The sequence below is a fragment of the Elephantulus edwardii genome, unplaced genomic scaffold (genome assembly GCF_000299155.1).
Source record: "Elephantulus edwardii isolate Elephantulus edwardi_28Jun2011 unplaced genomic scaffold, EleEdw1.0 scaffold00157, whole genome shotgun sequence".
In the NCBI taxonomy this organism is placed as follows: domain Eukaryota; kingdom Metazoa; phylum Chordata; class Mammalia; order Macroscelidea; family Macroscelididae; genus Elephantulus; species Elephantulus edwardii.
Window position 1 is genome coordinate 2,979,828 of NW_006399907.1, and position 27,308 is coordinate 3,007,135.

The 27,308-nt window shown below is 39.5% G+C and overlaps 1 protein-coding gene across 3 annotated transcripts in view; it reads left to right on the top strand.

Annotated features, from left to right (window-relative positions):
* Positions 1 to 1,171: 1,171 nt before the first annotated feature.
* The window catches only part of PPFIBP1 (PTPRF interacting protein, binding protein 1 (liprin beta 1)), an 86,066-nt gene continuing 59,929 nt past the window's right edge, over positions 1,172 to 27,308 (top strand). For 2 of the 3 annotated variants that reach the window (XM_006895064.1, XM_006895065.1), the window contains exons 1-5: positions 1,172 to 1,270; positions 5,711 to 5,916; positions 20,436 to 20,522; positions 21,569 to 21,682; positions 23,519 to 23,650. In XM_006895064.1, the coding sequence (XP_006895126.1) occupies positions 1,207 to 1,270; positions 5,711 to 5,916; positions 20,436 to 20,522; positions 21,569 to 21,682; positions 23,519 to 23,650 (603 nt within the window). In that variant the 5' untranslated portion in view covers positions 1,172 to 1,206. The remainder of the gene's footprint in view (positions 1,271 to 5,710; positions 5,917 to 20,435; positions 20,523 to 21,568; positions 21,683 to 23,518; positions 23,651 to 27,308) is intronic. The other variant, XM_006895063.1, reaches the window with a different exon arrangement.

A 27,308-nucleotide genomic window follows, 5' to 3' on the forward strand; every position in this document is an offset into this window, starting at 1 on the left:
ATTTCATAGTGATTGTATGCCATTTTATGACATTCAGTACACAGTGAATAATGGATCTGAGAAGCTGCTTTCCGGAATAGTGCATTTGTTTATGAAACTAAAGTAGTAGATGATATCTGGCTGCTTAGAAACAGAGGGCAAAGGTTTCTGTTAAAGAGTATTGGGGTTTGGTTTGGTTTTGTTGGCAAGCCTTTGCTACACAACAGTACCTTTAACGTTAAAAGTCATTTAGGCCTATAGACCTAAAGTTCTAGGGGGACTTTAGATAGGGACTTAGTCTGCTATTTGAAACAATGTGTTCATTATTGAAAGTAACACAATCTAGACTTTTTCTTTCAATAACCAAATGTTTTATTCAAGTCATTTCAATATATATATTTTTTTAACGTGTAAAAAGATGAGTAGATTGCAACACAATTGGAAATACAGAGATGTCTTAATTCTGGAGACTTGCTGAGACATAGATAAACAGAAGTTCATTAATGAAATTAATAAACAGAAATCAGACATACCTTGGTTAAATATGGTCTTTGCTGTGTATTGATGTAGCACTAAAAATGACATTATTTATAATTGGAGAGAAATATATCTGTTTGATGGAGTTGTTGCCATGATTAAGGTTTATGGATAATATACATAAATGTCTCAAGACCACTGTAAGCACACAGTATAGGATATTATAAAATAACAATAGTGGGTAAATGTGTGTGTATAGCATAAATATGAATGAAGTTGTTTTCTTAGATTTTATGGTAAACCTTAATATGAGGGATGTGAGTGAGAGTAAAGCAAAGTTTAAGAGACCAAAGATTGGATAGAAGAGTCAGTTAAAGGAAAAAGTCTTTTCTAATTAGCACTCAGGGCCCTCAACAATGTTCCCCAGCTGTTCCCAAAGCATTTGTGTGACCCCTAGAGCTATATAGAATACAAGGCCAAAATATTCTGCTGGATTTGAAGCACTTTGAATGCAAGAGCCAACACTTTCTAAGTGATACAGATTGGCTCATGGTCCTGTGGGGCTAAATGATTCTTTTAACTGAGCTCAATTACTTCAGAATCTCTTTTCTTAGTATGCAACTAAATGGAATTAGAATTTGCAAGTGAGTTAGCAAACCTGCACACAAGTGCATGTCATTTAAAGGATGTAACGATAACATCATTATTTTTTCAGATCTAGGCTGGAGTTTGCCATTCAAATAAAAGAAAATGATGAGTGATGCAAGTGACATGTTGGCTGCGGCGTTGGAACAGATGGATGGGATTATAGCAGGTAATCCACATCTTCCAGAAGCAGACTCATGACGCGTACCTCAGCTCTCTTGACTTTTTCATTACATCTCTTAGTATCTTCCATCTTTTTTTCTTTTTGTGTTTTGGCTCTCTCTAAGGCCTTTATGTCTTGATGGCTACATCTTCTCTCCATTCTATACTGGAATTACTCCCAGGATTTAGTTTAAAATGCCAAAATTTCCTCCTAGCTTCTGACCATTTATTTTAAAAAACCCACATCTCAGAGATTCTGTTACTGATGCTTCGTGGGCTGCACTTTGAGGGATACTTCTCTACCTAGTACCTGTTGATACTCTGATCTGCTCTTTGAAATTCACCATTCATTTTTTTCACCAATGTTCCTTACTTTTCTTTCACTTTCCTAATTTTTTGCTAATCTTCAAAATTCTTTGCCCTCTTTATCCTACTAACCAAATATCTCTCCTGAAATCATTAATATTACTTAAAACATTGAAGTTGTTCATTATCTTTCCTTGGAAACCTCTCTTTTGGTTTTTCTTTAAGACAGTTTCATAATCCTCCATCTACACAGTTTTCTGAATGAAAATGCAGGTCATTCTAGATACTTTGGTCCCTCATACCCCTACTTAATTAATCAAGTTCTAACAGTTCTACCTCAGCCCACATTTCTACCTTTCCCTTTCATCCTCTCTACAGTCTGTACACTACTGTACTGCCATTGTCTCCATTTTTCTAAGACACCTACCCATTTGGTGTGCTGGCATTCTAACTTTTTCAAGCTGGTCCATCCTTAGACACCAGGCTTTCCTTTATAAAACAGAGCTGCTCATTTTAGTCCCTGTTAAACGGTCTTCAGCAGTTTTCTGTTGTGAAAGCATGGCGAAGGTAGCAAACTTCCTTATTCATCATGGCTGAGGAGACCTTTGGGAAGCTTGCATTTCCCTGGAACCTCCCAGTGACTTCTGCTGAGGAAGGTAGCAGAATCTCCTCAATTTTATTAAGTCCTAGAATCGGACTTCAATTGGACCGCCTTTGCATGCTGAATCACACTTCAAGACTGTATTTCATGTTAGAAATGTTTTCCCAGAGGGTTATTGGCAAGCCAACACTTCTAAAGGACATGAACATGATAGTGAAGACCAGCTGTAGGTCAGTACTGACTGGACAGTACACAACAACAACAAAGATCATTTGAAGAGACTGGTTATATTTAACCTATTGTATTCTTAGTTGGGGCATGATCTATTTTTCAGACAGTTGAAGGGCTATTATGTGGAAGTAAGATTGCACTGACTCTTGCAGGATATTTGAAAATATAACAGTACACCCTTATAGGCTCTTGCCAGAGCTTATAACTATATATTTTTAACAAATTTCTGGTTGAGAGAAGTGATATTTCTGAAGCATTGTTTGAAGCATTTAAGTTTTGTGTATTCCAAAAGAAAGGAAGCATGGGGCATGGTGGTTAAAACATTCAGTTCTCAGCTAGAGTCCGTGGTTCAAACCCTCCAGCGACTCTATGGGAGACAGACACTGTCGTCTACTCCCGTAAAAGTTTATAGCCTTGGAGAGCCCTTGGGCAGTTCTGCTGTGCCCTGTAGAATGGCTGTCAGAATTGATTAAACAACAGATGTTTTGGACTTAGGACCACCTTCATAACTACTAAGGAAATTAAGATCACTCCAGACTTAATACACCAGCAGCTTTGTAGGTAACACCTGTGTTTGAATGTTTGCACGTTAACATCAGTAATTCTCTAACTGAAGTTGTAACATAGAAAGAGAAATTATTATAAAAATTGGAGACTTTTTCTAAATATGTATCTTCCCCTGTGGCCCCACCGTGCATTTATAGAAATTTCATCAGTGATCCTAAAAACTACTGCGTTATGGTCTCTCTGCTGGTTTTTTTTTTTTTTTAAATGTTATTATTTTTATGTGAGTGTACTGTCAAATCAGATCTGACTGGTACAGGAGGAGATTGGATTCGAACCGTGAGCCTCTGGGATTGTAGTTGCAGCTCCTTGCCACTAGGCCACCAGAGCTCCCCTTTCTCTCTGGTTTTTAAGGCTCTTCGATTTCCCCTTCTCTTGACATACTTTCCTCAATTGATATCTTTCTGGATTCTAATCTCCACCTCACTGGATAGTTGAGGTGACTGATTTACAGAGGATTGTGTGATGCTTAAAGCTGTCTAAGGTTGCCATTATTGATTTGACAGACTCAGGTCCAGATCTTGGGATCCATTATTAGAAAGGACAGTGGAGTGCTTGCTTTAGCAGCACATATACTAAAAATTGGAACAATACAGAGAAGATCAGCAAGAAGTGTTCCATAGAAGGAAAAAAAAAGAAAGAAAGGACAGTGGAATGTCCTCCCTAAAAGATCATTTCTCTTTCTCATTGTTGGAATTGATCAGACCAGGTAGTTCAAATGTAAGACTTTGTTTTTCTTGACTCAAACTTATGAGGTGACAGCCTAATTATCATAATTATTGATAATATTTTAGTATCATGTAATTTGAGTAGCCCGCTGGTGGTGTAGTGGCAAGAAGCTTCACTCTATCCTGGAGACATGTGGTTCAAATCCACCAGCTGCTCCGTGGGAGAAGGATGGGAAATCTCTTCCTGTGCAATCAGCTGCCTCTGAAAACTCATTGGAGGGTCAGCTATGGTTTGGTTCTGACTCGATGGTACACAACAACACCACTTACGGTATTTTCCACACATGGGAGAAAATAAAAGAGGTGAAGAACTGTATATTAATCTTTTTCTATTTTTACTTCTTTTTTAAAATTTATTTTAATGAACATTTACAGAGATTTTGGATTTCCATTCATTCATTGCTGTACTCCCTGCCCACCCCTCCCCTCCAGTTCGCTCCTCTCTTTGAAAAGAAAAAAGAAAAAAATTCCTTCATTGTTATACAATCCACCCATTCCTCTCCCCCTGCCCCAAGTACACTTCACTATGCAACCTTAATTCTGGAGTCCTGTGATAACCATAATACCCAATCATATATCGCCTTTAATCTGTTCTTTCCCTCATCTGTTTCAATACAGTATACATAGTTTATCCAGTTTTTTCTCAGTCTTACCCCAACCCTGATGTCAGTCCCATTCTACAACAGTGGCACCATGCAGTATTTGTCCCTTTATGTGAATCTTTTTAGAAATGGCCATGGATTTGCACAGTTAAGTAGGAAGATGGTTTCATTGTAAGTAACACAAAGCTAACCATTGTAAATACTTAACTATAAAATTAACTTTCACTTTTTTTCAAAGTTAGTATTAGCAAATATCCTTTGATGTTTAGAATGCAAGCAAAATATTTATACACACATACTCACACACCAATCTCTGCAGTCTGTAATTGACCAAAAATGCATTCAAGATACACTAATACTAATTGGTCATGGGAATGCAAAAGGTAGGAAAAGCAAGAAGAAGGACTGGTAGTTGGAAATTATAGAGTTAGTGACCTAAATGAGTCTGGAGGTTAAATGAGTGAGTTTTGTACAATTTTGCACACTCCAAGTACTTGATGCAGCTATGTACATGTAATTCACTGGACTGTGGAGATTTAATTCTTATAAATTAACTGAGAACTGGCCTTTTGACCTTTGAAATTATGCTGTGCAATTTCCACCTTAATGTCTAAATTTTTAAACATAATTTAAAGACACTCTGGTCCCTAAAACTTGTATTTTCTGGAATGCTTCAGTCCACACAAACTGACCTGCCTCCTTTTTCTCAGGCATTTACATGAAGGGGTCAGAATCTACCAAATTCCCCGCCCCCCTTACTTCCTATATGATACAGAGAGCTTTGGTGATCTAGTGGGTAAGGAGTTTTGAAGCCAAGCCAAAGGTAGGTGGTTCAAACCCACCAACTGCTTGATGGGAGCAAGATGGACATTCTCCTCCTATGTGATTTACAGGCTCTGAATACCTGCTGGAGGGCTAACTCAACACCTGCTGGTTCCAATGTTATGGCCATGAGAGAGAGTATACCATAAAGTTAGCCTCTGTTTAGTTATTCTACTATTGATTACAGTCTGTTTCCATTATTCCTGTGTATGGTTCTGTTCTGTAAATCCCAGTGAGTATTGAACTAGTGAATGCTAAACTAGTCTTGTGCATTGAGTTACTTAATTATTTTTGCTGCTGTGCACATGCACATGTCGGTGAATGACCATAGACATTATGAGTATTGATTTTGAGACTACAAGTACATTTAGCATGTAGGCCACCTGGCAAATAGGAACTGTATCTGATATGTATGCTTTACCTTGTAATTGTGGTGTGGAAAGGATTTTGTAATTGGATGACTGTCTACATCCACCTACTCCGCATCTCTCTTTATATTTGATTGTTCTTCATCGCACCTAAGCTTATTTACCAGCTTCAGCTTTGGTACTTTCTCTAATACAAATGCCTTCCTTGTGGCACTTTTAACCTAGGTTCGAAGGCCCTGGAATATTCCAATGGGATTTTTGATTGCCAGTCTCCCACCTCCCCATTCATGGGAAGCTTGCGAGCACTGCACTTGGTGGAAGATCTGCGTGGGTTGCTGGAGATGATGGAGACTGATGAGAAAGAAGGCTTGAGATGCCAGATCCCTGATTCAACAGCAGAAACACTGATTGAATGGCTTCAGAATCAAATGGTAGGTGTCTCTACATGGTAAAAATCCTGTACTATGTTTCTTCTGTTACTTGCTTCAAATTTAGGTGGTAGAATTGCTGATTAGAACAAGAATAAAAGAACAGGGTAATAGCAGCTTTCCTCTAGTTTTATCCCTTAAGTCATTATACAGAGATCTGGTGGCCTAGTGGACAAGATTTGTGCTGCCAAGCCAACGGCAGACGGTTCTAATCTGCCAACTGTTCTAGAAGAGAAAAAGAAACTCTCTCCTCCCACTGATAGCCTCTGGAAATCTCCCGAAGGCCAATTTTGACTCAACAATGAGCTGTTTTTGTTGTTACTGTTGTTAAGTGATCCCAATTCCTTTTCTACACCAAAGAGAAGGTTTTTAAAAAAAAATTTTTTTTTTAATTATTATTTTTGTGTGAGTGTACCGTCAAATCAGATCTGACTGGTACAGGAGGAGATTGTCCCTCCTTCCCCAGCAGAGCATCTGGTGGATTTGAACCGTGCGCCTCTGGGATTATAGTTGCAGTTTCTTGCCACTAGGCCACCAGAGCTCCCCTAAAGAGAAGTTTTTAAAGGTACTGTTAGTATGTATTTCATTAGTGACAGCAGATCACCTGGTTCTGCCCATAAAAGTGAACTAGCTTTTATATTGTGTCTAAATGACCCACTGTGGGCAAAAAACAAGAAAAAAAAATTTACAGATAGTACAGTTTCTTACGGGTTTGGACGATTTACTCTAAAGTGCCCAATAGCAATACTTTTTTTAAAAAATAAACATCTTGCATTCTGGTGGAATATTTGTTAGAGTTGAACCAATTTCACTATAATCTTGAGATGGAATTTCTCAGTTTACTTTTGGGTTCACTCTTTGTGTTGCACAGTCCTGTGGGTGTTTACAGTCAGGCGAGCTTTTTTTTGATGACAGTATGCACAACAAGACATAGATCCATTCACAGTGTCTGCGTGGATGGTTCAATGACTCTGGGTACATACTTGATACTGGGTTACCATCCTCATTCTCTCTACTTCTCTTGTTTTATTACTGTTTAACTCTGTGCCCCCTCAAACTCTCATCTGTATCTGTATGTGTTCAGGTGCACAACAGCTAACGCAATAGCAGTTCCAAGTATTCTCAATGACCAGTGTAATGGACAGGTAATTTGCAACAGAGGTTTGTACCAGTATTTGATATGAAGTGCCATCTAGTGGTATATAGCAATTATTTCAATTCAAATGCTCGCAATAAATTATGGGGTTGGATTTTGTACAGGCCTCAGAGGGCCCATTCTAGGCTGCCTTCTCAGCCCTGGTTAATGTGACAGAATTGTCCTTTGTCTGAACATACTTGTAAGTATCATGATTTCGGTATGAGTTGAACACAAAATGTAAACATTGCAAAACACATTCAAAAGAGAATATCGAAAATATGGCAATTTGTAAGTATTCAAAGGAATCCTCAATACATTGTATTAATATTTTTATGAATTAACTTACTAGAGGAAAGCTAATACAAATTGTATGAAAGAAGCATGACCAATTTTGGATCTCTGGTGGAAATGGAAATTGTTTTGCTTCAAGAACATGCTAATGCATATTCGTGTCCTACAACAAAAATACTGATGTTCACAACTAGCCCCCCGCTTGCTATTTCCTTCCTACCCAGCCTCCCTCTGTATGTCTGCGTGTGGCTGGTGCAGTCCGTCTTTTAATAGTGGTGCAGTTACCTAAACTTGACGATTGTAGTTCTTTTCTGTTTTAAGACATGACTGTTCATTATTAAGTGTTACAAGTTTCTCCTCTATAGATTTAAGGATCCAGGCTTTGCTGATTTTCTGGGCATGGATATATGCTGTGAATTTAGAGATTTTCAAACAATCTTTCTTGGCTTTGTTCATTTTCTGTCTTACCTTTTCTTAAGCCTTAGTTTTCTGACTGTTCATTATATTTTCTGATGGCCTAAGAAAAGTATTTATTGAAAAGGGAAAAGAATTTGCTGTTGGCATATGAAGCAATTCCTAACCCATTTCCAGAAGCCATCAAGTTAGCGAAAGCTGAAGAGTACCTGTGCTTGAATTCTTAATTGTATCTAATTAATAGGGAGCTCTGGTGGCCTAATGATAAGGAATTACACTGCCAACCCAGAGGCACTCACTTCAAATCCACCAACTGCTCCTTGGGTAAAAGGTGAGCAGTCTCCTCCTGTGTGGCTTACTGTCTCTGTTCTCACTGGAGTGTCAGGTATGAGCCATTTCTGACTTGACAGTATAAACCAACAGCATCTAGCATACACTCAGCGACATGTGCCCAATCTGATAAAAGTATTTCTGGAGAAGATCAAAAGTAATGATGGTTTTGACTATAAGTCATGTCATTATCACACCTTTTCTACACGCCACCAATGACTCCACTCATTCAGATAAAAACCCAAATGCATAATTGTTTTTTTAGCTCTTCACATTTTCTCACTTACTATGTTTTGACATGTTTATATCAACTTGGAATTGCTGTGATGCTGAACACTGTTTCATAGTCTTGTCAAATACCATAATGGTTATCCATTATATACAGTGTTTGAATGAGCTTCCAGATTGATTCATACTGGGAATCAGGAGTGGCACCTACTTCCTAAACAAGATGCCTCTGAAAACTCTGCAAACTCTATAAATTTACAAAAATTATGTTAATTCTAGAACAGAGTTCAGGTCTTTTGTGCAAAGCTTACTCTGAGTCGTATTCAACTCAACACACTTCACCACTGCTAAATGAGATGACTGCTGTTATATCTAGAGGAACATTCTTCCACTTTGCACATCACTTTTTGTCAATGTGCTATATGAATTAACCTGGGTTTGCTGTGATGCTGAACCTTGTGCCATTGGGGTATCAAATACCATAATGATTTCCCATCGTGGACAGTGTTTGGTAGAGCTTGGAATTGTAAGACGGGTTTGGAAGCAGGAGTGGCATCCACTTCCTAAACCACATGCCTCTGGAAACTCTATGAACTTGGAGAAACGACAATAGTTATGGAAAGGCATTAAGTCTTTTGTTCATAGAGTCACTATGAATTATGTTCAACTTGACAGCAATCAACAACAGCCTATTATTTATGTTCTGTCTCTAAAACTGTACTGTATCATAAATCAGATATTTTTGCTATGATTTAAGGCATAAAATTACAGAATTAAGATTTCGTTCATGTTTAATACTGTCAGACGAGTATCCATGGGCTTAAGGCTGGTATTACTTTTCTCATTAGTATAACTGGGCATTTGCAACCAAAACATTCTAATTACTGTTTTGCTTATGCCAAGGAGAACTACTGGTTTTCCTGTAGGATACAGGTCATTTCTTCACTGCTGATTTCCATATTTAATATTTAATACTGTGATTTTATCAGAATTGAGTAGCCATGTCAGAATCAGCAGCAGCTATTTAGTCGTTTTGTTTTTATTTTGTGGGAGAAAAAAAAGTTCCTGTTATGACTCCAAAGTTTTCTCCAGGGGCCAAACCAAAACTATTGAGCAAGACACATTCTTTCATTTCATTCAAGGCAGGATTCTCTGTTCTGGTTGTGAAAAGTTATAATGTTAACAAAAGCATACATGATGGAGAATTATAAGGTCCAAGTTTAAGAGGGGAAATGGAAAAGTATGTTGGAGCCAAACAGTTTTGTTCACTTCAGGCCTAGTGTGATGAGTTGCCTTAAAACCTTCTTTTAATGCTTCCTCACAAGGTAAAGCTGAAGTTTGGGACCTTGCTCCATATCTGAGGGGAATTGGGTAATGAAGTCTTGAAAGTGTCTGATTGTTTGGCAGTTTTAATTGTGGGGTAATGTCAAAATAAGCAGGGATTACAAAAGCACAATTTTAAACAAAGAAAGTAAAAGCACTCGTAGTAATACTTCCAACTCAGGGATCCTAATATATAGGATCTGTAGGGTATAACTAAGAAAAGCTAGGCATATTGGATGGGCTTCTGGTCTGTTAAATCACCATAATTCACTTGTATCTATTAACTGTATTTGAAAAGTGAGGTAATATTAATTGAAAGCATACACTTTTAAGTATGTCTGTGAAACTGTGAAATGACTGTGATTTGGAGAGTTCAAACATGGGTCGCATTCTCTTCTGAGTGACTTCTGGCTGCACTCCCCGAGTTGCTGACTTCCTGCCACACCGTCCATTCCAGCCCCTCTGTCCCCTACTCCCTGCTGGCTCCAGTCAGCTTCTCTTTTCACGTGAACTCCCAGGCAGTGTTAGGTCAGCCTTGGTAAACAAGGCCTGTCTCTGATAAGGGATCACAGCCATCTGGGTAATAAAATGCCCCACTGAGACATCCTGGCTAAATGAAAGCAGCTTTCCTCTTAGATTTCTGGTAAAACCCAGGAACAGGTACAGGAACACAAATGACAAGCCAGCTAGAGTCCCACTTGAGAGGGAGAAAGGATGAGAAGGGATGACATTTTAATGGCTTCCCAGGCTATTGACACATCTTTTCCTTTGTGAAATGAGTTAAGAAAAACAGAAATCAGTATGTTTTTTTTTCTAATCCCCCTGTAATGTTTTCCAAAGTAGAAGATTAAGTCTTCTTTGTAATTTGTGCTTCAGCAACATACCTCAAATATGGTTGTGGTTAGTTACCTTTGATTCAGGCTCAGCTCATGAGCACCCCATATCCGGTAGAATAAAAAAAATTGCTTGGTCTGTTGCTTCACAGTCTCTGTGTCCATTGTTGAGGCCACTGTGTGTTTTAAGTACCTTCCAATTTAGGGGATTCATCTCACAGCAGTATTATCACATAGTTGGCTTTCAGTAAGTACTGAGTGAAGAAATGAATGCACAAATGAGTTAATATGCAGTGAATAAGGATGGCAGAAGAAGAATTGGTTGTGGTACTAGGGAAGAGGCCTGAATATCCCATGGACTTTCAAAAGAACAAATTAATATGTCTTGGAGAAAGTGCAACTAAAGTGCTTCTTAGAGGCGAAGATGGTGAAACTTGGTCTCACATACTTTGGGCATGTTGGTAGGAGGGGCCGGTCTTTGGAAAAGGACATCATAGTTGGAAAGGTGGGGGATCAGCATAAGAGAAGAAGATCCTCGAAGATACGGCTTGACACAGTGACTGTAACAGTGAGCTCAAGGATCTCAGAGATGATGAAGATGGCACAGGATAGGGCAGGCTCAGATCCACCCCTGGGTCATAGGGTTGCTATAAGTCGTAGTCAACTCAGTGGCACCTAACAGATTAGAACATAGTCCAGTGAAGGGGTTTTGCTTTAAGGGGTGCTGGAATTTTCTTTTCCTGTAACTCAAGGAGCTTTTCCATAAAATGCTGTCTGTCAGATACTGATCTAAATCTGAGCAGTCAAATTAAGGCAGACTAGGAAAAAGGATTGACCATCCACTTCTGAAATGGCAGGCCTATGAAAACTCTGTGTACAATAGATCACACTTAGACGAGCTGATACGACAACTGAGGCTAAGCCCTCAAGTATGGAAACACAAAGGAGGAGGAACAGTTGTGGGCAGACACTAGTGATTAGAACATGGAATATGAGACGTTTGGTAGAGGATAGAGCAGGGTTTAGGGCTATTGTACATGGAGTCTCTGTGAATCGCAGACAACTCAACAGCACAGAACAACAACATGATGAGAGTAAGATTGTAGTCACAACTGGTAGCCCTCTTCCCACCACAGAAGCTTCAAGGAGTAGGGTGACATACATAAAATAAGATGAGGGACTAGAGCTCATCTTCTCTGAAAGAACCTTGTAACAGACTCTAAAGCTATCAGGAGCTCTGGTGGCCTAGGGGATAAGGAGTTGCACAGCCAACCCTAAGGCAAGTGGTTTGAATTCATCAGTAGCTCAAGGGGATAAAGATGGACAGTCTCCTCCAGTGAGTTTTATAGCCTCTAATAACTTACTGGAGGGTCAGCAATGAGTCAGTTACAACTGGAAGACCAGAAAGGAATCAACATGTATTAACCAAATACAGAATGAGTAAGTGCAGCATGTGCAGGGTAATCTCGGCATTTGAATTTTGGCAACAGAATATCCACATGGTCCAAAAGAAGCTCCCTCAGGATATTACTCTTGAGCCAGGCAGATGAAAGTGCTGGCTTCTGCCACTGTAACTAGCATCTCAGATGTAGTCTGACTTTCAGGATGTTAAGTCCTGAAGGTTGACTGCCACGAAGGTCCTGTGACTTCCCAGAGCTCCTGCTTTTTCTCCATTTCATTAAGAACAAGCCTTCTCGATATATGGTTGGGTATTATGGTTATGACAAGAGTCCAGAACGAAGGTTGCATAGTGGAGTGTACTCAGGGCGGCGGTGTGGGTGGGGAGGATTCTATAGCAATGAAAGAATTTTTCTTTTACTTTTCAAAGAGAAGAGCAAACGGGGGCGGGGGGGAGGAGTGGGCAGGGAGAAAAATGCAACAATGAATGGAAATCCAAAAGCCCTGTAAACGTTCATTAAAATGAACAAAAAAATTTAAATTAATAAATCATTGAATATGTAAAATTTTTAAAGAAAGACTTTCTGTTTCCAAGAAATAAACACCAGACAAAAGCTCAAGAAAGAAAATAAACACAGAAAAATGGGGGAGGGGGAACCCAACAACAAAAACAAACCCCTGACTTACAAGCTGCAGGCGCTCTCTGTCCACTTCTGCAGTTTTAACTATGATTGTGCAAAATGCATTCAGGCTTATTCCAAATACTGGCCTTTGGTGCACTTTCTGACAGCACTGAATAAATTGACATTTTTACTAGAAAAAAAAGGTCTTGATGGGCTTTTAGGTAAGATTAAGCATGTGTGAGGTCTTTTGGTTTTGGCTTTGTTTTTCCTTTTGAGCAGAAGTAAGAAGATTTTTTTAAATGAGGGCTCTGAAGACGTGGGTTTTGGTGCCTTGGGAGGTCTTATTTTCTCTTTCAAGCAGCAGTAGAAATTTAAGAGTGAGACAGGAAGTGGACTGTTTGTGAGATTGTGGATTCAGAGTGAAAGGTGCTGTTCAGGCCCTAAGAGCACTGGTCCTTCAGGGGAGATGCCCGAATGTGGGCGGGCGCTGCCTGAGCGGCATCACCTACAGCTCAAAGGGAGTCTCACTGTGCTCATTCCATCGTATCAGGTTAGGGGAAGGAAAGCAGCGCACTTGCCCTGAATGAGAGCTTGGTTTTCAACATCCTTGTTAGTATTATTTGATTCCAAAATCCTTAGTTGATCTATTTAATTCCATCAGGACATCAGAAGGTGAATTGCATTTGGAAAGTCGGCTGTCAGGAACCTCTCCAGAGTACTGAAGAGCAGCAGTGTCAGTCTGGAGACTAAGCTGTGCCTAATCCAAGCCATAGTCTTCACGACTGTGTGCCGAGTGTCAGAGAGCTGGACAATGACTAGGGATCATAGAAAGAGAATTGATGCCTTTGCGCTGTGGTGCTGGAGAAGAGTATTAAATATACCATGAACTGTCAGAAGAACAAATAGGTTTGTTTTAGAGAGGATGAAACCAGGTGACTCATTGGAGGCAAGGATTCTGAGACTTCATCTGACATATTTTGGGAATGTTGCAAGGAGGGACCAGTCATTGGAGAGAGACATTATGCTTGGAAGGGTGGCGGTCCAGAGTAAGAGGAAGACCACTGATGAGATAGATTGATTCAGTGACTTGGGTAATGCAGGTAGGTGTGTCAGAGACAGTGAAGTTGACACAGGAGAGAACAGATTTCAGGGCTGTTGTACATAGGATCACTATGAATCACAAGTGACTCATCAAAACACAGCAACAAACATCTGGAGAGCAGTGCTGAAAGACGTTTTCTTACAGTATCTGACCCAAATAAAACATGACTAGTACTCATGGTTGAAAGGTTCACGACTTGTCTTAATCTCTTCTCCCAATTCATTGAGAACAGGCATACAATAAACGCTTGCATACGGGTTAGTCTTCCTGTACTAAGGATGAGAAAGACTCTACCATTGTATTATGGTAGCTAAAGATAATTTTTAAAATATCTTTACTAAGACTGAGCTTCACTTTTTCTTTTTTGATACTGTATTTTGAAAAGTGAGATCATGAAATCAAGAGTAGGGGAGAGTTTTAAAACTTCTTTAGAAAGTTAAGTCAAATACTGGGTATATGGAATAGTGTGTGTTTGTGTAAAAGTATAAGCATTCACTATGGGTTACATCGTAACATCAAGAAAACGAAAATCCACACTGGACCATTCATGATGTATGTTGCCAGGTGCCATCAATTCGAGTACGACTCATGATGATGCGGTGAGCAACAAATCTGAGCCCTGTCCTTTCCTGTGCTGTCCTCCTCATCTCTGACAGAACTTTTAAGCTGAGCCCCTTGCTGCAGTCACTGTGTTAGCCCATCTCATTGAGCGTCTTCCTCTCCTAAACTGGCCATCCATCTTTCCAAGCATGGTGTCTCTTTCCAAGGAACAGCCCTTCCTAACAAAATGCCCAGATTGTGTGAGATGAAGTGTCAGCCTCCTTTCCTTGAAGGAGCACTCGGTCTACACTTTGTCAAAGACATAGCTTTGCATTCTTTTTGAAGTCCACGACATTGTCAGTACTCTTCTCAAACACTATAACTCAAAATCTTCAATTCTTCTCTCATCCTTATTCATTGTCCAACTTTCAGATGCATAACAAGTGATTGAAAAGACTATGACCTGGATCAGGAACACCTTAAATCTTTATAAACTGTCATCATTTCTCATTATTATTTTGGAGTGGTCATTGACAGCACATTTTCCCAAGGCAACACGTGTTTTGACTACTGATAACCAAAAGTGTTGGTTGTGGATCCAAGTAAGATGAAATTGTTGACAATTTCAAAAGGCTTTCAGAGAAAGGCTTTCATTTTCTATTACTTAGAGTTACTTAATGGTATTGATTAATGGTAATTGAAACTAGGTGGTGTTTCCATGGGATTTCATCACACTAGTCTGCCCACTTTTGTATATATTTGAAAATTCCCATAATAAAGCATTTTTGAAGACTAAAGTACAAAAAAGAAAATATTTTCATTTGTTGAATCTAGGTCTAATGTATTGATGATTATTTTATTTTCTTTATTATTGATAGTATGTTTATAATACTGGACAATTAAAGAGGAAATTGACATGAAAAGAACTACCCTTTAGATAGTGAAGATTGAAGTATTCTAGCACTGCTTGTAGCACCTGCTATGTTATGTGTGTTCAGGCAGCTAATATTCCTTAGTGTGGTTCCAGGCCAGAATTCTATGTAGAGAAGCAGCTTTTTAAGATGTATTTTGCCCTTCATGCCAAAGAAACCTGATGAACACCGTGAACTCCTTAATTAAATCAGTGTTTCCAAGGTACAGTGGAGCTGAATCACCTGCCTTGTCTCCTGGTCCTGTCACAGATCTGCCCTGCCTCACGCTCTCAAGTCTCCGGTTTTGACTTAGAATTTCAGAGTAGTCCGTGGGGGTTGTGGTTCTAACCCAAAGGTAGTTCAAATCCACTAGCATCTGTGAGGGAGAAAGATAACCAGTTTCCTCCTGTGTAATTTACAGTTTTGGAAGACCCACTGGAGGGTCAGCAAAGGGTTGGTTCTGATAGCAATGAGTTTAAGGTTTTCAGATGTATTAAATGTGTAATTTAATACACATTAAGGGAATCTTGTCATAAACTATTATTAATATGTTGTTGTTGTTATGTGCCGTTGAGTCGCCTGCACATGTCGGGGGGGGGGGAGGGAATGCATTTTTAGTTTTCTCTCTCTCCCTCCCATCACCAGTTCTGATAGCTGACCCTCTCGCAGGTTTTTCAAGGCTGTTAAGCTCATGGGAAGAGAGTGCCCATCTTTCTCCCAGGGAGCCACTGGTGGATTCGAACTCCCGGAGAGGCATGATCTTTGGGTTAGAAGCACATTTCCCTACAGCCACTCCACCTGAGCTCCCCTAAGATTTTGAATAGTTAGTTCAGGCTTCCCCTAAATGCCTTGAAGATCAAATTGAGCTTATAATTAATAGATTTCTTGTTCTGTGCTCAGGATTTTATAAGTACCGTGGGAGGGTCTAAAGAAATATAAGACCTGCTTTTCACTGAGGGACTGTTAGGAAAAAGAAATGACCAAGACTCATAAATTCACTAAAGAACTAGGAGGATAAAGGACTAAATTGTATAAATGTTTGAAGTACAGAATGGAAGCCAGTGAAGGAAGATGGCACAGTATGAGAAGGAAGGAGAGAGACGTGGCCATGAAAGCCTGGTAGGATTTATACAGACAGATGACTTGGGGAAGATGGACAGTGCTGGGCACAAAGACTTGGAATCGATGTCACAAATGAGAATGGAAGAAAACTTACTAAGAGGGAAAGACTGAGAGTGATAAATTTAGGTGTTATAATTATAGTTTTATAGAAGCATAAATTGAAAGAATTTGTTCAAATATGTATTTGAATTTTGTAAATAAACTGTAGAAGAATAAAAATTTAAAAAAGAAAATAAAACTACAAAAAAGAGTTAACACAAAAAAAACCAAGCAAAAAAAGAATTACAAAACAAAGATGTAGTCTGCTAATAAGCCCTATTAAGAAATTATTAAACTATTAATAAGAATGATTTCATAATAAGTTATTAAGCTATTAATAAGAATGATTTCTCAATATTATTAAGCTATTAAGAGCTATTAAGAAACTAAGACCCAATTCCGTTGAGACTTTAGGAAAAGAAGGGGAGAAGTAAGAAGCAAAATACATTGTGCACTGCAGAGACAGTCTGTAAGGGAGTTTGTACAAGATGGCCTCAACTGCTGCCCATTAAAAAGGCCCCGAACTTGGGTTATGGAAAGGAACAACAGTTCTAGAGATCAACACACAATTCTAGAACTCAGCTGTTGAGTGTGTGCCAGGGTTTTGAGGAAAAGTAGTAACAGTGTTGCTGAGAACTGAAAGGGAACATGGCAACTAAATGTTCATTTATCTTTCATTCAGCCAACATTTATTAAGTACCTGCCATTCATTCATTGTTCCTCTCTTCTTCATCCACTTTGTCAGCACCCATTATGTGGACTGATGCAAAAAGGAAGCTATTTACAAAGCACTCTGAGTCTTTTGGGAGGAAAACGGTACATGTGTAACCTAGGGCTAACCTCGGCCCATTGAATGAGATGCACAATACAGTGAAGGCTGGTCAGGTTGCTGTCATTACTGTGTGGGTTAATTGAAGGAAGACTTCACTGAGCCACCCTATTTGGAGTGGACCTTATGAAAAGAGGAAAGATTTGTAATAATAGTTGCATGGAGGGATAAAATGAGTATAATAATAAAATTACGCTTTGAGTGATCTAGTAGGTAGAACCCAGGAATTAGAGATGAATGGGGGTCACAATGAATCAGAATCGGTGTGACAGCAACTAAACCAAATGCCAGTAGAGCATTTGTCTAAGGGAATTTACCTCCTTCTGACATTTTTAGTCCAGGGCAGGATTCAAACCCATTGGTCATATGGTCACTATGGATATAATCGGCTTGAGGACACCTGTCAATAATACATTTTTAAGGTGGGGGCAAAAAGACTGACAGAATTATAAATAATGTTTGAAGAAGTAGACCTTTACCTACTTGAATAAATTAACATAATACTTTAAAAGTATGTCACTGTTTCACTGGTGGCTTTTAATTTTTGCTTTGTGTTCCTCGAGTGACTTCGTGTGTAAGAACAATAATATTAAACTCCCTGTGAACATGGTGCAATCCTACAAATATTAATACAGTGCTAAGAAATCTTAGTCTACTTATTATAAGTCAACTTACAGTATTTGGTTTTATTTGGGGATTATCCTGAAGAATGGGTCTGGGATATTGTATAGATGATATGATTATTTCCACATCCTACAGAGTGGCCTGGGGGAAAGAAACACAGCTTAATCGCACTATCATTTCCTCCATTCAGAAGACATTTTTCTTTTTAACTCCACTAAACAGAAGACTCTTCTATCTAATGAAATGTATCAGTTTATAAAGACATTGTTCCAGTGAGGTTTTTAAAACAGATGTCTATTAATGCCCTAATCAGAATGAAAGCTTCAGAGCTGCACAAGGCCAGTCTCGGAGCTTGCTTAGACTGAAAACATGCATTATGCATGCTGGCTCTTTTCCAAAAAACTCTCCTCCAGAAGTTATTTCCATTTCATTTTCCTCGTAGTCCCCAGAGATGACAATCCTCCTGTTCATTCCATCAGATACTTCACAGTGCTTATAATTTGATTCTGGGCGCTGCAGTTAACAACATGAACAGACTTACGCTGTGATAATCATGTAGGCATGTTGTCAAGCAGATGATGTTAAAATTTTCATCCAGTCTGAACACACATTGCATGCTCCCTGAGTTAGCTTCTGCTTCTTTTGTGGCGTTGTGGAAAATGTATCCATGGGAAATGTTTCTACATTTTTCCAAGAAACAATCTGAAATTTTCTTTTTTATTAAGCTCCATATTTTTTTCCCGGCCAATACTTGACTTCTGTAGTTCCCAGAACCAGTGCTAGAAACTGCATTCAGAAATACAGTTCTAAAAACATTTAAAAAATTAAATATCACATCGGATGTACCATAGGGAGCTAAGAATGTGCTTTGAATATTTTCTCTCACTTTAAATAGGAAGCTGTTCTTTGCTTCTTTTTTTTTCCAGTTGAACTCAGGACAGCCCGGTTTAACCACTTATGACTTTGGCTGGCTTTTGTTTTTATTTTAATATGGAGCAGGAAATTCTGTTAGGACTGCATGCATATTGCAGCTATGAACTATTGAACTAAATGAGATGGCAAGAGTCACATCACATAGACTACTGTGTTTCAAAAGATATTTTACTCTCTGTGCCTTTTCATGTGTCTTTTTAATGACTCTCAAATATAAAAGCTGGAGGGGAAAAACCCAAAATGCTACACTTCCTTTCTCAGTTGTTACTTTCTTTGGTATTTACATCCTGTGTAACCACCCATGTGGTGTCAGTTAACTCTGACTAATAGTGACCCCTAGTGTGTCAGAGTAGAACTGCGTGTCCTATGTGGAGTTTTCAGTGACTGATTTTATAGGTGGTCTGTTGGCAAGGAGCTGTGCTCCCCGTCCAAAGGCATCCAGCTCCAATCTACCAGCTACTCTGCACAGAATGACAATCTCCTTTTGTGTGATTTAAAGCTCTGAAAACCCACTGGAGGGTCAGCTAGAAGGCATTCCCAATGCAACAGCACACACTACTACCAACAAGCCGTCGGGGATTGGGCTGCTAACTGAAAGGTGACATCTCTCTGGTTTTTCACATCTGTCAGCAGCTCTGCAGGGTCTAGATGGCCAGTCTCCTCCCATGCATTTGAGAGCCTCTGGAGGGTCAACTATGAGTGGATTCTGACTTTGTGGCAGTGAGTTTGCTTGACTTAGGGGGCTTTTTTTTCAAGGCACCTCTAAGTTGGCTTGAGCCTCTAAACTTTGGATTAGAAGCCAGAACATTAACCCTTTTCACCACCCAAATCTTATTCTTTTTTTAAAAGTGTGTGTGTGTGTGTGTGTGTGTGTGTATTCCGTCAAATCGGACCTGACTGGTACAGGAGGAGATTGCTCCTCCTTCTCCAGTAGAACATCTGGTGGATTCGAACCACACACCTCTAGGATTGCAGTGCAGCTTCTTGCCACTAGACCACCAGAGCTCCCTCCCAAATCCTATTCTTTAAAAAATAGAGGATGGAAAAGAAAGCTACAGCATCAGTATACAGGGCACAGGCTTAGATACTGTAAATTGTGAGATAATACCAGTTTGCAGCCTAAGAGCTTAATATAACATGACATGAACAAGCAAACTCATAAGAAGTTAACAAATTTATTGAATAAAATTCCAAGAATCAGTTCTATCAGGGGAAGAAGTGTTTGTCGACTGAGATCCCTAGGCTTTTGGGAGAAGAGAGAAAGACTTGAAAGATTCAAAGCTGTAAAGTATTCGAGAAGCCTGGGAAGCCTTGTCCTGGGATTTGAGACATTGTTGGTCAGGAAGAAGCCCATGGCATGAATTGATCCTGCAGCTTTCATTTCAGGGCAGGCACTGCCCATTCTGGATGTGACGCTTTAGTCCATGGAGGAAGGAGAAGGACATGGCAGGTCCCCTCCCACCCCTACTCTTCACACACACTGAAGTGGGGTGCTGAGCATTAGAGAAAATAGGAGCATTGTACCCAGGCCACAGACTTGTGTATCTTTGTGTCTGCATCCATAGTCAATGAAGAAAATCAGAGCCACTGTTCTTTTAGGATCATTGTTTCTGTTTCATAATAAATCCTATTGTTTGTTATAAATGTTCCTCAGTGTATAGTCTGTCTTCATCGACGTGAGGTCAGTGAACCAAGTTACAGTCTCATGTTTTCTGTTAAAGGCAGTGAATACTGCGTTCTGTTCAGAATTCTTAGATTTAAAGTATGTGCCATTGTCATTCAGTCATAGTACATCATTTTCTAAGAAGATTAACTTGATAAGCTTTATTTATTTTCTTTTTCAGACAAATGGACATCTACCTGGGAATGGAGATGTATATCAAGAGAGGCTAGCACGCTTAGAAAATGATAAAGAATCCCTCGTTCTTCAGGCAAGTGGCTTTACAACGTTGATCTTTTCTAATGGCATCCATAAAAAGATTTTATTTAAAGTAGGAGTGGCAAATCCTGAGACTTACAGAAACCAGGCAGCTAACACAAACCGGTGCCCTCTGTACACAATAGGGAATGGTGAGGACTGAGGTTAAAATGGAAATAATACACACCTGGGCTAGAGGGAGCAGCCCCTGTCCACCTCAGCTTTCAAGAGCAGTTCTGGATGAAAGGAAACACCCTGATCTGATTTTCTCGTGTTAGAAAATTAAGATTTTTAATAAAATACATAGGTCTGGATTTTTTATTTTTTGAATGATACCAAAGGCCAACAAAAGACTACTGATGAAGTCTTGCCTGTTGTCTAGATTTGAAGGTCTATTTTAACTTTTGACAGACTTTTTACTTGATGTTTTGAGATACTTGAACAAAAGTTCCAGTTTTGTTCAAATTTTGCTTATTTTAAGTGAAAACGTACAATAGGAGTGCCTCAAAACACACCATGCTGTTAGCGCCGATAGATTGGAGATCTTTGGCGGAGGAATATTTGTGATGATTTTCAGTACAGACTGAGGATGAAGGACTAAACCAGTACACACTCGTGGACTGCTAGTGTGTGACGAGGTACACCTTGACTTGAGACAGATTCTTGTACGCAGGGATCTTAAAAGATCACATGCAGTTTAGATTCTCTAGGTTTCTTTATTCTTCTGGAAGCAGCTCATTGAACTTGATCATTTGTTTTGTTTTTGATCACTTGTTTTAACCATTAGCTTCATTTCCCCTCTCAACTTCTAATACACCCCTATTACCGCTCCCCCAAACCACCTGTGTACTCACTGACAAGTGAGTCCTTTAGTTGAAGAAGCCACGTGTAGATACGAAAATGGAGGCCTGCTACCTTGTCATGGATTGTCACATGTTTTCCCCTTTACATCCAAAGAAATATAGCTGGATTCCAGTTCTCTTCCACTTAAAGAAATAAAGTCTGTCATGGGATCCAAAATTCTTTCTAACTCACTGCAGTGTTCTGTTTGAAATGCAGGTAAGTGTGTTAACTGACCAGGTGGAGGCTCAGGGGGAGAAGATTCGCGATCTGGAGTTTTGTCTTGAGGAGCACCGGGAGAAGTTGAATGCCACGGAAGAAATGCTGCAGCAGGTACGTGCAGAGCAGGCTCCGAGGTGGGGCTTCCTGCCCACTCGCTGTTGACGGTGCTGCATCTGTTTGTTAGCTTAGCTTTGGTGAGTGAAGTGCAGTGAAAGTGTAGAGCAGGAGTGCCCCGAAACACACGCCACCAAGTATTTGATGGGATCAGGATCAAGTATTAATAGGGCTGAGAGCTGACTTTCATTTTTCTCCTTAATGCTTTCATGTGGTTTTCTTTTAAACACAAGCACATGTATTTTATATTTAACAAAAATGTAAAGCACTAATAAGTAGGACTTTTTATTTGGGGGGAAGCTCTTGATGTGTGCCCGTACATGTGGTGAGCATATGTTATTGCTACTGTTGGATGCAATAGAGTTGACTCCAATTCATAGTGACTCCAGGACAAAACCCTCTCTGATGCTGCCCCATTCTTGTAGACCTTGCTGTGATTAAACCTCCTGTTGCAGCCCAAGTGTCAGTCCAGCTCATTGAAGGCCTTCCTCCCTTCACTGACTCTCTGCTTTTCCAAGCGTGCCTTTTTTTCACGGATGAGAAGCTTTACGATGTAATGAAGGCGTGCGGGTGGCAGAAAGTGTGTAATCAGCTCATAACCTAAAGGTTGACAGTTTGAACATAGCCGGTAACTCTGCAGAAGACAGGCCTGGTTAATAGCTTCTGTAAACATCACAGCCCAGAAACACTCAGGGGCAATTCTGCTCTGTTACCCCTGGGGTGAGTCCAGGGCCAGCGTAAGAGCAGACACAGCAGTAACGATGGGGCACACACTGACGTGAGGCTGTGAGCTGTGATTCCCTGCCCTCTGTTTACTTGCAGTGTGGCTTTTGGCAAATTCTTATTAACTCTCCATTTATTCTTCAGCTCTCTAATCTGTTAAATTGTTATTGTTATGTGCCATTGAGTTGGAACTGACTCAGAGCTGACCCTCCAGTGGGTTTTCAGAGGCAATAAAATACACAGGAGGAGATTGTCCATCTTTCTCCCGTGGAACAGCTGGTGGATTTAAACCACATGCCTGTGAGTTAGCAATGCAATTCCATACCACCAGGCCATTAGAGCTTTACATCTGTTAAATAAGACTAATAAAAATGTCTACCTTCCAATGTTGTTGTGAGAATTGAAGTGTTTAATATGTTCCGGACAGTGCCTGATACATAGCGCATCTAATATCATCAGTGGGCTTCAGAAACACAGGATGGATGTGTATCTTATAATCTGTCTCCTTTAACCAATGATCAAGTGTTTAGTTTTACTCCAAGGAGGGTAGCTAAGTTAATGTTTTCAGTAACATGTATGTTTATAAACATAAATAAAGCATGTATGTTTAATAATTATACGAGCCATTTCTTGGGAGAAGACCTCATGATGGGAAAGGTGGAGGGTCAGAGGAAGAGGAAAGAAGTTAGATTAACACAGTGTCTGTAACAGTGGGCCTGAGCATAGTAGGGATCATTTAAAAGCACAGCACACGGTGAGGTTCTGATCTTCTGTTCAGAGGGTCCCTGTGAGCCATACTCAACTCGATGGCCCCCTAACAGCACTTTGTCTTCAAGGGAGCTGTGGTGCTACAGGAAATTGTGCTGTTAACCTAAAGGTGCTGCTTCTAATGGTTCAAACCCACCCTTGGCTCCAAGGGAGAAAGCTGAGCGATCTCCTCCCATGTGATTAATAGCATCATAAAACCTGCTGGAGGGTCGGCTGTGAGTCAGTAGTACCCTGTCAGCAGCTGCGAGTTGGGTGTTTTTCAGAGACTTTGTCATCAGAATTGGACAAACCCCTATCTGCTTATAATGTAACCTTTGATTGTATCTCTTGACTTCTCAAAAGGAACTTCTGAGCAGGACATCTTTAGAAACTCAGAAATTGGACCTGATGGCTGAAATCTCTAATTTGAAATTAAAGCTGACTGCTGTGGAGAAGGACAGACTGGATTATGAAGATAGGTTCAGAGATACTGAGGTAAATTCGTGTCTCCCTCTTTCTCTAACACACACAATCCTAAACAAAGTTGAAATTTCTTGAAAGTGAACAGTTAATGAATATACTCTTGCGTCTATGCTTCTTTTAAGAATAATCTTTAATTACACTGAGTATATATTACATAAATGTTAATGCATTTATTTTTATTTTATTTTTTTTAGACTTTAATTTCCTTAGACTTTAGAAGTGCTTTGGACCTTATGGTATTTTTAACCTGCTATCTCTCTGCCCATTTCCCCCAAGTATTACTTACCCATCCACCTAGCCAGTCATGCTGCTTTTCCTAATTTTATAAATAGTAGGCTTAAGTGTGTGGTTTTTCTAGTACATATTATTTAGGTATACTTATTGCATACTGTGTAATAAGGGGGTATTTGATATATATACAGAGATTATGTTTGCATTACTTAACTATTAAATCACAGTACTTTTTAAAGATAATTTGACCTTCAAACTATTATAAACATATCATTCTAAATAAATAAGGATCATTATGCTTTTGTGAAGTTCAGCATAAATTTTATAACTTGAAGAATTCATTTCTGTGATTAAATAAACGTGATTATTTCCCCCCTATTTTATTCTTAATCTAGTTCTTTTAATTACATAGTTTTATTATTGGGGGAGAATAATAGTAGTTTAAAATCTGTTAACTTGAAGTGAAATATAAAGAGCCGCAGAAATTCCTCCGCTTCAGGTGAAGGCCTTCCTGTTCCCTTCCCTGTTTTGTTTTCTGGATCATGATGATATAAAGAGGTGGTCAGAAAATAGTAACCAAGGAGGAAGATGATGGGATCATTCCTCGACATACCTGGGAAATATTGAAAGTTTGATTCCAGACCATTGCAAAAAATCACACAGTTTTTTTGTTTGTTTTCCAATGCATATAAAAGTTATGTTTGCACTATACTGTAGTCTACTAAAAGTGTGCACTGGTATCAGACAGAACCCAGAGACATGAAGTGAGCACGTGCTGTGGGAAAAACAGTGACAGCTGACTTGTTTGACACAGGGTTGCTTCACACCTTCAGCTAAAACATACACACACATATATTCACATACACAATAAAATGAGGTATACCTTATTTTTCACCTCAGTCTTTATTTCGGACATTTATTGCCTGCCAACTATGTGCCATAATGTTACCAGATACTTTGCGTATATTAAAGTGTATCCCACTGTTGTTTTTAAAATTAGATTTTCTGTCAAAGATGGCTACAGTAGAGTCTTAGTATATGACTTGCTTTAAAGTTGACATTGTCACATACATGACAGCTGCTTTTTGGTATAGATCAGGGATTTTAAGACATTCTTTAGAATGCCACTCTATTTCTTGAAAATTCTTGTCTTTGTGCTTTCTTTCATGAACTTTTCCAATTTTTTTTTTCTCCTTGTCATTCCCTGGCCACACACATGTTAACAGAACTCAAATCAACATGGTGACTGGGCTAGTTCCTACTGGGAAAGAAGTTAGTTTATGGGGATCAGGAGGCGGCCATTTATGTTATATATGCTCATAGGAGAAGTTTGACCCTGCTCTACTGCTGCTAAATTTAGTTAAGGTCCAACAGGTTAACCAAACATTAGGAGTAGCTTGCATTAAATGACGTTTGTACAGCCACAGAGCAATATTTATGTCCCTTCTTCAGTGTGTCTAAAATTTATAAACCCAAACCCATTGTAGAGTTGATTCCAAGTCCTAACAGTTCTAATGGAGGAGTAGAACTGCTCCATAGAGTGACCAAGGCTGTATGGCTGTATGTGGAAACTGACTGCCATGTCTTTCTGCCATGAATCAGCATCCATCTCTCTCTCTCTCTCTCTCCCCCCTTCCTCCCTCCCTCCGTCCATCCCTCCCTCTCTCTTTCTCTCTTCCATTGCATTTGAGTTGGAACTAACTCATAGCTCGCCCTGCAGAGATTGTCTGTCCTACTCTCTAGTAGATTTGAATTGTCTGCCTTTGGGTTGTCAGTACAATTCCTTCCCCCCTAGACCACCTGCCGATTAGTACCCAAATAACCTTAAAATTTAAATTAAACTTAAAAGGATTTCAGGTTCATGAAATAACCAGGTAGCTATTTTATTTTTTATTAAGGGAAAAATAACAGGACACAGGGTTTTGAAACATACTCATAGGTTTTAATGATTTACATATATTGTTGTTGTTGTTGTTATGTGCCATCAAGTCGCTTGTGACTCATAGCGACCCTATGTACAACAGCCCTAAACTCTGCTCTGTCTTGTGCCAATCGCACTGTCTCTAACACACCCATCCCGATTGCCCCAGTCACTGAATCAATCTACTTCATAGGGGACCTTCCCCTTCTGCACTGTCCCTCCACCCTACCAAGCATGATGTCCCTCTCCAAGGACCTGTCCCTCCTTGCAACATGTCCAAAGTATGTTAGACAGAGCCTCAGAATCCTAGGTTCCAAGGAGCAGCCCGGTTTGACCCTTTCCAGGATGAATGTGTTTTCCTAGTAGTCCATGGTACCCTCAATACTCTTCTCCAGCACCACAGCTCAAAGGCATCAATTCTCCTTCTATCCTCCTTGGTCATTGTCCAACTCTCTGATGCATAACAAGTGATTGTGAAGACCATGGCCTGTATCAGAGGCACCTTGGTCTCCAAAGAGACACCATTGCTCTTCAGTACTTTGGAGAGGTCCCTAGCAGCAAACTTTCCCATGGCAATTTGTCTTCTCATTTCCTGGCTGCTTGTGCCGAGAGTGTTGACTGTGGAGCCAAGCAAACTGAAGCTGTGAACAATCTCAGTCTCTTCACCATCCATCCTGATGCTGCCAGTTGGCCCATTGGTGAGAATCTTTGTCTTCTTGACACTGAGCCTCAATCCATATTATAACATCACAAAATTTATTTAAAATCCTATACTAACTATAGGCATGTGCAATTTACAGCCTCTGAAAATCCACTGGAGGGTCAGCTGTGAGACAATTCTATACTAATGTCTAAGAAAATTGGAGTTAGGGAAGAAGTAGAAATAATTCCTAAAGATTCTGGGGAAAATTCTTTAAACCCTTAACCTGTCCCTCAGAATGGCTGACTGGCTGTAGTTAGCATAATTCAATGGCGCCCCCTTCTGGTCATGAGCACAAATGTCAGAAATAGTGTTACTGTTGAGGCCCAGGGGGAGAGAAAAAGGAAAAAGGGAAAGTTAACAGGGCTTTTCTTTTTAAACAGAAAAGAAAATATTTTTCTTTCCTCATTCTTAAAAGTTACACATTAAAGGGGATGTTTCTAGATTTTCCAGCTTGAATTATGATAGGGACTCATGGGAGATGGAGGATGCTTGTTTTAAAGTGTTGCTACCAAAGATAATTGGTAGTTTTTGTTTTAATAGAAAAATGTCCCATTTTATAATTTCCTCTTCGGTTGTTTTTTTCTCCTTTGCAAATTGCCATTATTTCTAAAGATGTGGTAAAATACATCATTGCCAAACAGGAGCTCAAAGGTATTTTTTAACAGAAAAACAGTGGGAAGCATACATAAATGGCAGGATTGTGACACGAATACCAATAAGGACACATAGTATGCAGAAATAATGACTTTCCATGAACAGGAGAAATTGGGACTTTACCTCTGAGCTTGAAGTCACCAGTAAGTGTTGAATGATAT